The 11,605-nt window shown below is 42.6% G+C and overlaps 1 protein-coding gene across 1 annotated transcript in view; it reads left to right on the top strand.

Moving 5' to 3' along the window:
- Window positions 1–11,605, top strand: part of LOC104539042 (multiple epidermal growth factor-like domains protein 6) — an 85,102-nt gene that overhangs the window by 56,010 nt on the left and 17,487 nt on the right. Inside the window, 2 exon segments of the mRNA XM_010182466.1 lie at window positions 5,075–5,203; window positions 10,135–10,263. Coding sequence (XP_010180768.1) covers window positions 5,075–5,203; window positions 10,135–10,263 — 258 coding nt within the window.

The following is an 11,605-nucleotide window of genomic DNA, read 5'->3' as shown; positions in this document are numbered from 1 at the left end:
CAGGAATCAAAATGGGGATGAAGAGGCTAAATATCCTTTGCAGAAGTAGCTCTGAGGAGCATGGAGAAGCCTGGATGATGTCTACTGAAAAAAAAAAAAAGTCTCAGCTTCCCAATCAGCCATACTGGGCATTTTTATATTTTTAAGTTCCTGAAAGAAGGTTGTGGAGGGCAGAGTAGAATTTAGCTCTTACTGTCCTTAAGACCTTGTTTTCTCTGTGTTGTCTCCCAGGCAGGCAGAGTCTTTGCTCTGAGCTGACCTGTGCTAGCTTTTCACGCAGAAAGTTTCAACCAGAGTGGTTTGACTGGTTCCAAAAGATGGAGATGAAGGAAAACATGTGGGTGGTTTGCTCTTGGTAGAACCTTCTTGGCACCTTTTCCCTGAGAAGCTGTAGCACTTCTGTTTTTAGGGACTCGGAGACTGGCAGGGTTTCCTTCTGGCGAGGATGTGCTTTTTGTCATCCTTGTGGCAGTCCACCCACGTCAGCGAAGCTCTGCGCCTTGCAGACAAGAACGTAGAGTTTGAGACCTGGCACGGCTGAGTGGCCTTGGACCTCTCACATACTGCTGATGCTTCATCCCATAGCTGGGAAGGGCTGGAAATGTTGAAACTGAAACTTTTGCAGCCTTCTCTGTTCAGAGTCATAGGAGAAGACAGTACCTTACAAAATGTAGTGTTGATTAATATTAATGAGTAACATTAATAATGCCCCTGCACAATGTGCGCGTTTGAGCCTGCAGTCACTGTTTCTGATATTTTGCATTGTGGCAGCACGGGATCCCAATTCAAGCTGAAATTGTGGAAGTTGGGCAAATTTGCCTTTGGGGTTTTTTTTTGGGATTGATTTTCTTTTTTTCAGGTGGGAACAAAGTACTGCTGTTCCTTTGCATTAATTTGCTACCTTCAGCATGAAGTAGGGCTTTGTAGGTGTACAAGGCAATCCCTGTTGCAAAACATAACTTCAGTGGACATTTTCAAGTTCATGATTTGCCATAAATGTCCATAGTGTCTTGTTATATTTGTTAGCATTGGTAATATAATCTTAGCCATTGCTAAGTCTCAATATTGGGCTTTGTAGTATCTCTTTATGGTGAGGTTAACCAGATTTGTCCATCTTACTGTGCCTCTGTGGATGCACACTAGCACTGTGGGAAGCTCTTAAGGGGTTTATGGCACTATGGTCAAGCAAGCCTGTATTTGCCATTTTGACTGCTTGTATTACCATCTGACGTGCTGCAGTGTCTTGACCAGTAACCAGTGCTCATCCCTTGGCAAGGCAGCCAACCTAAGGGAAAAGCACCATCAGGCCTGAGCGTGCCTTGGTGTTAGAGATGGGGTGATGCTTCAGTAGTAATTAAATTTTGACTGAATCAAGGCAAGTTTTTCACTTCTCTGGACTTGAGTATTTTAGAGGTATAAGCCAAGACCTTGTATGTGATTTAGTCTCTGAAAAAAAGCATGAAGTGTGGAGACAGCGTGATAGCTTAGAAGATACTTGCAATATTCACTCAAATTGGTATGTGTCTACATTTATCGCCTATGAGTAATACATATAACAGCCAAAGCCACATCACCATGCACCAGCACAGGACAGTTTCCAAGCTAACCAGTAGCAGGAGATACCGTTGCTCCCGGTTGTGGTTTTGTGAGACCTTGCTGTGAATTAGTTCTCTGCCCTCAGGTACAGACAGAATGCTGCCAAGAGGCCTCACACTCTTCAAAGTACTTCTGTCCATCCATCAGTTTCTCAGTTGTGCTTTGCCCTGAGTCAGCTTTAAACTGCTGTTCTTCATCTCCACCTTGTACCACTTGCACTGGTGCCCCTCCAGTAGGGATGTGATCACATGTCATAATAATGGGTAAGAATAAAGTTATCGAGACACTTTCTGAAAGAAAATTACACATTTTTGAAGGTGATACCTGCCTGCTCCATCTTTCAGCTCTGCTCAGTCCATTGGAAAATTGAACCTTGTGAGTCTTGTAACTCTTTCAAAAGAGCTCCAAAATGAGCAAAACTGTTTCAGTTGCAAAGTAGCTAACATTGCAAATAAGGCTGAAAACAAAATAATCTATAAAGAAATGTTTGCAGAATGTATGAACTGCATAGAAAGGCTTCATCTGCATTTTTTTGAAAGCAGCAGGAGATACAGCCAGAATGCTGAAGAAATAATGAACGTTTCTTCACAAGATCTAGCATTACCAAAGGAAAATGAATCATTTTTGGTGGGTCCTTGAGAAAGATGCCACTAGCAATGCCACTAGGTCTCTTTCCTATCTGAGAGGAGAATGTTACATGCTTGGGGACAAGGTACCTGAGGCACATGTGGAGTTCTGGCTGTTCCTGAACTGAAGCAGCAATTAATGCCTCTTCCTTCCTGGACTGTGCAAAGGCACTAATCATAGCAAAAGGTGGCTTTGTAAATTCTTTCCCTGTCCTGTTAAAGAATAGATAATGTAAGTAGTATTTCCTCCAAAAAACGATGCCTACTATTATTACCCACTGCTGCAGGGCTTTGGTTTTAATGCACTTACAAACAGGCAAGTAAAAAAAACCAGTCCCCCTCCCTGACCCCCAGAAAACAATCTTTCTTGTAATAAATAGCTATCAAATATTCAAATAAACATTACCATCTGACATGCAGGAAGCGTGGGCCATGGACTCCTGATGTCAGGCAGTCGAACTGTCCAGCAAGTGAACCCAAAAGGAATCAAGGGGTGCCTGCATTCGCCAGCCATGCTTGCATCTCTGTTATGAGTGCAACAGGTCACCATGCCCTGCCCCGGGGTTGCTCTGCTCCCGTTTGGGAAGGCAATTGTTATAATTGATTTAATTCTGTGAAGTGCACAGCATCTGCTGCTCCTGCTTTGAAGGTTGTGATTGTCTTCACTGCAACATAATTTTGTTTAATTTTGTTCCCCACTGCTCTGATATGAGTTGTATGACCCATGGCATGTGTCTAGTTACAAGATCAGGCCAACAAAGAATTATCCAGTTCACTGCTTGATCTGACTGAATATCCCAAAATGTCACACAATCAGCCTACAAATTGGAGACAGCAGGTTTCTTGGGCCTTTCCTACAGTATGTTTATTAACTGATGCATTAATAGCAGCAACGTATAGCCACTGTGAAGTGCAGCACTCAGAACTGCTGTCTAAATCAGCACAACCGCAGGACAGGCTGACTGGGCTTCTCTCTTGAGATTTCAGCAGTTAATAATTATCAAAAGACAGCCTAGCAAGAGTTCTGTTTTAATAAGGTAAAAGGGAAAAATAAATTAATTTCCCAGTTTTTTTCCATTCTTAGAAATGTGTATTTCTTGCTCACCCTTTGAAGTGACCTGGGGTTAAGTAGGAGAAGTCCTGTATTGAATGTTGTGCCATACACGCTACCGAAGCATAATAAATAAGGATGTAAAGATTGAATCCACATGCTGATGTCTCTTCCTTACAGCTTGATAACAGCTCTCTCCCCGGTACGAACTGAGCAGAGGCTGAGGGATGCGTTATAGTTTTCTGTCAGTATGAGGCACTTCTCTGTTTTTCTGAGGCAGCATGTACTTGCAAAGTGGTGTAAACCTGAAATCTTTCATGTGCCAAAGAAGAAGCTGCAGTCTGGACAGGATGAAGAGAAGTGTAGCCTTTTGATTTTGAGTAGATGAAACAATTGCATGTAGTCACAAGCTGAGCAGGATCTTTGAGAGTAAAGAAGACAAAGCAGACGTTGCAGTGTTACACTACCTACTACTAAACTGAATTTTTCACCCTTTTATCCAAAGCAGACAGCAGAGCTTTCTGTTAGACAATTGAATTTATAGTTGTGGAAGTGATAGTAAGAGTGACAAAGAGCTTGGGCGTGCAGAGGAGGCAGTGCAAGGAAAGGGACAGAAGAGTGCAGCAGTGGAAGATGCATATGGATAATGGTGTTATTCTGACCTGGCGGAGAGCTGTGAAATTAGTGCGGATGGTCGTTGGGTGGTGTATGTGGTGATAATTGTCCTAAGACTGTATTGGGAAGCCGGGCATTCTGATTTCATGGCAGAATTGTGAGGATCAGGCTTTAAATATAAGTTTGTTGAACAGGTTGGACAAAGAGCTCTATTGAACAACTGTTCATTTTATGAGCACCATCACTCCTGAGACTGAGCGATTCAGGGGTTCTGCGGAAAGAATGATGTACAGTTGTGTACCTACAGATTTATTATCATTCAGTATAACATAATTATACGTGTACGTACATAACCTAAACACACGCATATATATATATGAAGACAGAGAGGTTAAATTAAGGCTACACAGATAACATAATTCCTATAAATTTTTTGTAACTTTGTATAGCAGCCTTAACATTCTCGTAATGCAACATTTTGGGTATGATGTGTCCTACTGACGGGCACTGATTGCTTATTTTCACTGCTTGCAACACTAGTACAGATGTAAATTGAATCCCTGGGCCTGCTTTTCCTTATGTGTCCTAGCTGTAGGTACTGAGCTCCTTAAGTTTCCTGGAGTTGTTTTGCTACATTTAAATTCTCTTTGTTTTCTCTACCTGTTTTCTTTGCCAGGTTTTCATTTCAGCACTGAACTATACCACTATGGCTTATGTTCACTGTTAAAAAAATCTTTCAAAAGGTATCAGGAGAGGGAATGGGAGCATACGTTTTGCATTTCAAAAGACGACGATCAGCAGGGATGGCGCCCTGGTCTTGCGTTATGTTGAATTATTTTCTTTTTCCTCTGTCCATTACAGAAGCACAAGTACTGCCTTGTGTGACTCCAGATCCATTCTCTCTCCTGTTTTATGGCTTTTCAATATATTCTAAGCCATGTTTTTCTATACAGAAATCTGTTGCTTGTGCAAAATGGGTCACATTTTGCTGAGATACGCGTAGCAGAATTGCACAGGCTTAACCTTTGAAGCAGCTTTAGTGCTTAAGCGTTGTCACGGAGCAATGTGAGACAAAGCATCCATGAAGAGATGAGCAGCACCTTGCGTTTTCAGATCTCTGAGCTAGAGTTTATACATAAAAAAGAAATTATAATTTGGCTAAAAAAAGGATGTTTTGCATTTTCAGCTTGTCCAGATGGATTCTTTGGGCTTGACTGCCACCAGGTGTGCAAGTGCAAGAATGCTGCCAGCTGCGACCACGTCCTGGGAGCGTGCCGCTGCCTGCCCGGCTGGCTGGGAGAGACCTGCGAGCAGCGTACGTACCCCCAGTCCCCCTCTCAAACCCTTTCAGCGCTAACAGGGGTTTCTTCTGGGAATGTAGGGTGATGCCAGTATACAATTTTAGATGGGTCACATTCCCTTCCAAAGATGCCAAAAAAGGGAACGATTTTTGGTGGCTGCATAAATCATATTTTTTAACTAATCTTGGCAGTGTCAAACATTATAAGCATCAGTTTTTAAATAGCAGAGCAGTCTCCTCCTGTATCACAAATCTCTGCTTTTTATTTTTGTGCAACGTTGAGATGAAATGTTGTATCTGTGTTTCTAGTGTATCATCTAATTATCAAATATAAAGTGACAGATTACAAATGCTTCTCTTCTCTGTGATGTCCAATGACAGGACAAGGGGCAATGGGAGCAAGCTGGAGCATAGGAGGTCCACTCTGAACATGAGGAAAAACTGTTTTACTGTAAGGGTGACAGAGCACTGGACCAGGCTGCCCAGAGAGGTTGTAGAGTCTCCTTCTCTGCAGACATTCAAAACCCGCCTGGACGTGTTCCTGTGTGACCTGGTCTGGGTGATCCTGCTCTGGCAGGGGTTGGACTGGATGAGCTTTTGAGGTCCCTTCCAACTCCTGAGATTCTGTGATTCTGTAATGCACAAAGTAGAAAACTTGGAGCTGGGGCTATTTTGTTATTTGAACACGAGAAAACAGTTTCTTAACTAATTCTTAGAAAAGCTATTTGTTTGAAAAAAGTCAACTTCCTAGATTCTCACAGGTATGGATTGTCCCGCAATTTTTGAGTTAATAAGGGTCTTTTGTATGTTCATGTGCAGGCATATATAAAATTAGCTTTTCTATGAAATCATTCACCAGATTTCATTGGAAATTCATTTTCTTTAGCTGCATGGCATGATATATGGAGATCACTGAGCCCAGTTGCAGAATTTAGCAAATGTGTTTTCTTTTAAGATTTTCAGATTTTAGCCTCTCAGCTTCCTAGTTTCTTTTTAGGATGAGGTCATGGTCTATACTTCCTTTTGAAAATATGACTGCTGTCTGCAGGACTGTGATGTAGAATTGGGGTCCAAAGCAGCTCTACAAGGAGCCAACTTTTGTTGTTAGTGAACACTTTTTAAAGATTTCTTTAATCCGTAGATTGGAGATTTCTGCAATAGAAAATCAGTTTAGTTTAGAAAATAGAGAGAAATGATACTTGTATTGAAACGATTCTATTCTCCAGCCATGCACCATGCTATAATCAGCCCTGTTTGAGGGCTGTGCTTGCTCTGGATAATATTTTTCCCTCATTTGCCTCTGCTCCGTGACACAGCCTGTCTTCTGAAAGGGCTTCTCCTGCAAAATCCCCATCTCTTTTATTTACAGGAGGGTCAATTCTCATGATTCTTTCCACTTCATAGATATTTCTGCAAACATCCAACTGCTGCAGTCCTTTTTGCCTCTCCGTGGCCTCCCTCCTCATAGGAATGCTCAGCTCTCCATCTCCCACCACCTGGGATGGTGGTGGCAATACTCTTCTGTGGGTGTGGGTTAATGAGCTGACCGTGAGATAGATGCAGAGTGGGAGCTGTGTAGCCATACCACAGAGCAGAAAAGTGCAGCTGAACAGGTACAGGGTTTACTTCTTGTTCACAACCCACTTTTACTGCCCTTCAGCCAAGCCACAGAGTTAGCAATGTGTCACCTTGGCCATTCCCCACTCCTTAGACTGCATTAGGGCCAGGAAGCTTTGTTACATATTTTGCTAAATTCAACTGAGAAACGCAGCTCTTTGTGAATGGTCTTCTGTGCCCCCTCTACTCACATGAGAAAAAAGCTATTTATTCTCTTGCACCACAGCCATTAGAGCTTTATGCTACGTTGATTTATTCCTCACACTGGTGAAGGTGCCAAAGCTTCTGAGGTCTCTTTTGCCTGTAAGTAAAAGAGCAAGGTCAGTTAATTGTGCAAAGGGTAGCCTCCTTTTCTCTGGGCCAAACGATCTTCATTTTGATTTTAAGACTGGACCTTGGGCACACCACTCCAAAGCTGCTTGGAGTAAGGCAACCACAGGTCAGAGACACCAGCTCACCACTCCCCATCATTGTCGGGTGTTTAATATTCCCCTTGCTGGTTCTTGGGACTCGCCACCTCTAGCAGCTGAAAGGACAGCACTCGTGTTCAAGTAATCAGATTGCAGGCAATGTGCTGGAGGATATTGAGGAATAATTTTGACATCATGGGATTTGAATTGATCTTAAGCCAGCCATGCAGTGCATTTTATACACTGCTATCTAATTATGGGCAGTACGGACAGTACTGCCTTTTGTTGGAGCTGCCTAGCACTTTCCATTACAAGAGTGTGTTTGTCAATTGCTTGTAAATTAATTATATTAATCTAGGATGAAATCTGCCAAGCAAGCTCTTCCTCAGCTTAAGGTTGTGTTGGGTGTTTTTTTTTATTTTGGGTTTGTTTGGAAGTTTTTTGAGTGTCTGCCTAAAATATTTTAGGTAGCCAAAAAAGAGGTTTAGGAAATGTATATCGCCTGTGTCTAAAATAAATTTAAACTGTTTTGTTGACTTTCATGATGCCTCAGTGATATAGAAGTGAGGACTTGACATTTGGCGTCTTTTTGTGCCAGAGTTTTACCCTTCCTTTCTGGATACAAACTCATCCAAATTTTGCAGTTTCCAAAAGCAAGTGAACAAAAAACACCAAAAAAATTCTCATGTTGTCTAGGACTTATTGAAGCCAAACACGATTCAGCATCTACATTCTGCCCTGATTCTATTAGTACTAAAAATGTCTCTTTCTGGAGCTGTTGAGGCTCAGCAGGACCTTTACAGAAGCAGTTCCTTGTGGTAAAATGAGACCACATTGGTTTGCAAACTAAGAGCATGGAAAGATTGGCTCTGCCAGAATCTGCTTAGGGCCGCTGATAACCAGGGGTTTGACATTTTGTGCTGTGTGAGCACTTGACTTTGCAAATTCCCTGTTAATTTAAAGCTGAAGCTTCATTCTGGGGAGAATAATCCACAGAAGCTGCATGAAATCAAAGCTTCTGGGCACTCTGTTGAGTGTTAGTGCCCCTTATTTCCCTGTGCTCCTCAGCACCTTTGATGGCTGTTGGCTTCCAGTCTCAATGTTTTGGTCTTGAGTTTCACATGTTCTTTACTGTGCATGCAAATAGAGATTTTAAAAACTGCAAATGAATAAATCCTTTTCTTACAGAGGAACGACACCGAGAGGAAAATTTTGAACCAGGAACGAGTCTAATAATTTAAACCTTTCTATTGCTTGTTTCCATTACGGCCATGAAGAAAGGAGAAAAGTCCCAGGGATATTTGTGCATTCAGTTGAGGAACTTCATAGAATAGTTTCAGTATGTCACTTGTTATCTTCTCCTTCAGAACGGTAGTTTGATAATCAGGATCATCCTACAGAGAAACTAAAAAAAGGTTGTATCCACGTAATAGAATAATTAAAATTTCTGCTTGCTTACCAGAGTTTTCACTGGAAAACTCTTTTGTCTTCTTGGTAAGCATAACAAGAGCTTTGCACGCATACTCCAAAAACCTCACAGGAACCACTAGTAACCAGTCAGGGGACCTGGTTATGAGCTGGTTTTTCCTTTGGCTTGGTTATGATATAGTTCTGGTCTGTATTGTGGAAATATTTAGTTTTGCTTCCAAAACTGAGCCAGAACTCTGTAGGATGGACTGAACTTCTAACTTGGCAACCAAGCCTCATTTGCAAAACAAACTTTTAACTGTGATGGGACTGAGCTCCTGCACTTTCTTGTGGTTTCAATGTGGATGGGATCCAAGCAATGACAAAAAATGAACATTGTTGAAAAGAAACCCTGGGAGAAATGGTGTCTGTGAGAACTGCCTTGGAAAGCTGGAAGTCCTCAAATGGGAAGAAAAGGGCTGTAAATGGGTCAGAAACTGTGAACCAAGTTCACTCCTGAGGCTGAGATGGTTTCACACCTCTTTTTGGTCACCAGACACATGTGCTCCCACAGCACTTCATCTTGTTCTGCACACTGACACCCTCAAAGGCAGAGAGGTTTTGGTGAGAAGTCATCATTTGGGTCTGATCTTGGGAGATGTCACATTCAGCCAGTGCAGGCCGCTCTTGTGGAGAAGAGATCAGAGCCTTTTTTTGTCTCTCTGTTGCGTGCCAGCAGTGTTGCTGTGACAGGAGGCTCTGACAGCTTCATGCAAGTAAAGGCAGGCGCAGAAACCTTGCAAGGAGGCTATCCAGCTTCATCAGCTCATTTGGTGGTTTTTTGGGTGTTATCTGAAGAAAACAGGGTAGCAGTATTGTCTCTTTTCCACCATTTAAAGCTATCCAAATCTCCAGTGCAATGGAAACTACAGGAATTTTATCACTGCCATTTTTCATAGGCGGCAGCACTGAAAACGGAGCTGCAGCAAGCGTACATTTGCGAGATGGCTGTGTTAAGTTTTCACCTGGGAGCCAGCTGCTTAACCGAATGCATTGAAAATATCACCCCTCTCTGACCAAAGAATGAAAGTCTGGGTGAGCGAAGGCATCCAGCTGTGAAAAATGAACACTGAAAACAATGAAGTTGTCAGTTCTCTTACCAGGATGCAAATAAATACCTGGGCTGTCAAGCCGGCGGTTCTGCTGGCCCATTAGTTTAGCACAAAGGCATTCCGCAGGGCAGGGGCTGACAGCTGATCCATCACCTGAGTGATCCTGCCCTTCGATAAAAACCTCTTCAGAACATGCTATGATACATATTTTTAAGCCACATTATTTAGTGTCAGGCATGGCTAATATATGGACTTAGGTGCCCTTACGATATGAAACGTGTGTCATCGGGAGCCAGTTTCAAACTGATTTTTCTGGTGATGGGTTGTGTCTCAGGTTTGCTCCGTATGATACTTCCTTTGATGTGTCATGATGGAGTTTTATGGACTTTTCTCATTGCAGCTTGCGAGGGGGACAGCTACGGGCCGGGCTGCAGCCACGCTTGTCACTGTCACAACGGAGCGCTCTGTGATCATGTAACTGGGACATGCCTTTGTAGTCCGGGCTGGAAAGGAGCCACCTGCCAAGAAGGTACAGTCAAAAATTCAAACCACTGCCAGAGGATTATGGGAGGGAAAAATAAAACTTTTACTCAGGGGGCTTCATTGGTATATTTTAATTATCAGCTCACTGTGCTCTGTTGTCATTGGTTTTGTATCCGCACATTAAGGCAGTTCAGTCCATTAAATAAATATGTGATGCCGCCTTGCAGGGCCTGGGTGTAGAAACTCAGTGTACACAGGGCAGAGGGGACTGAAATGGAGTCATAAACTAGAAAGAGAGCTGGTTTTGAAGGCTGATTAAGGAGAAAAAGGTCCATAAAACTCCCATTTATGACTCTAAACAAAAAATTTTTCTTTTCTATGGTCTGCTTTACCATCCCATGCACCCGACTGATCCGCATCATTACCATACGCTGTTCCAGACATAGGCTAAATCCAGCACATGTGAAAGGCATTGGGGCTTCCAGCCTTGGCAATGAGACCAATACATGTTACTCAAAAACAAGCCCAACTCCAAGGACCCTTAAGTAAAGAGGCTGGCAAAGAAAGGCTGCACTGAGGCTTATGTTACACATCCTAAGCCCCTGCATGCAAGCTGCTAGAAAATGTCTGTCCATCCTCATTCCAGAAGGCTCCTTTTTCTGTGCCTCCCCTTTGAGGTTCTTGGCTCTGTAAGCAGTGCCACAGAGCTGGAGATGCTGCTGTGGATGATCCTGGCACCTAATTTTTCTGGTTTACATGAAGGTCTCAGATACACAACCAAATTTTTAAAAGCTGTTGTCAAGTATGAAGACACTGTCAAACATACCCTTTTCCTTTAATGATACGTTTGGAGGTTTCTTTTCAGAAGTAAGGAGGTACAATAAGTGTGTGAGGCCGGATGAGCCACCCTCTGATGACTGTGCTTTTGCAGAATAAGACCTTGCTCCTGTTAGCATCTTAAAAGGGTGCTACTCTGGTTCATGACAGAAGTGTGTGTGTTTTATGCCAAAAAATGGGTTCTATCCATAGGATCTGGTTGTGATGGGAATTAATAGACTTGCTTAATAAAATCAGGTGAACTATAAAATGTCATCAGCCAGCTGTGGGTAGCAAGATCAATTAGAAAAGGAGTTGGGATTTTAGGACTATACAAAGAAATGCTGAAAATGGGGAAATCAATAACTCCACTCCTTCATGTTGAGAAAGCTGGTAGGAGCCAAGAGATGATTTTTGTAGGTGTGCACAGAAAATCTTGAGGACATTTGGTGGGTCATAGCTAATTCACTTCATCATCTATTTTGTTCCCACACCAGTTTTACGCTGGTAATTCCTCATCAGTCGTGGCCCCATTTTTACTTGATTGTACCTCCCACAGCATCTCCACGATC

The sequence above is a fragment of the Mesitornis unicolor genome, unplaced genomic scaffold (assembly GCF_000695765.1).
Source record: "Mesitornis unicolor isolate BGI_N332 unplaced genomic scaffold, ASM69576v1 scaffold24594, whole genome shotgun sequence".
Taxonomy (NCBI): domain Eukaryota; kingdom Metazoa; phylum Chordata; class Aves; order Mesitornithiformes; family Mesitornithidae; genus Mesitornis; species Mesitornis unicolor.
This window is presented reverse-complemented; position numbering and strand designations above follow the sequence as displayed.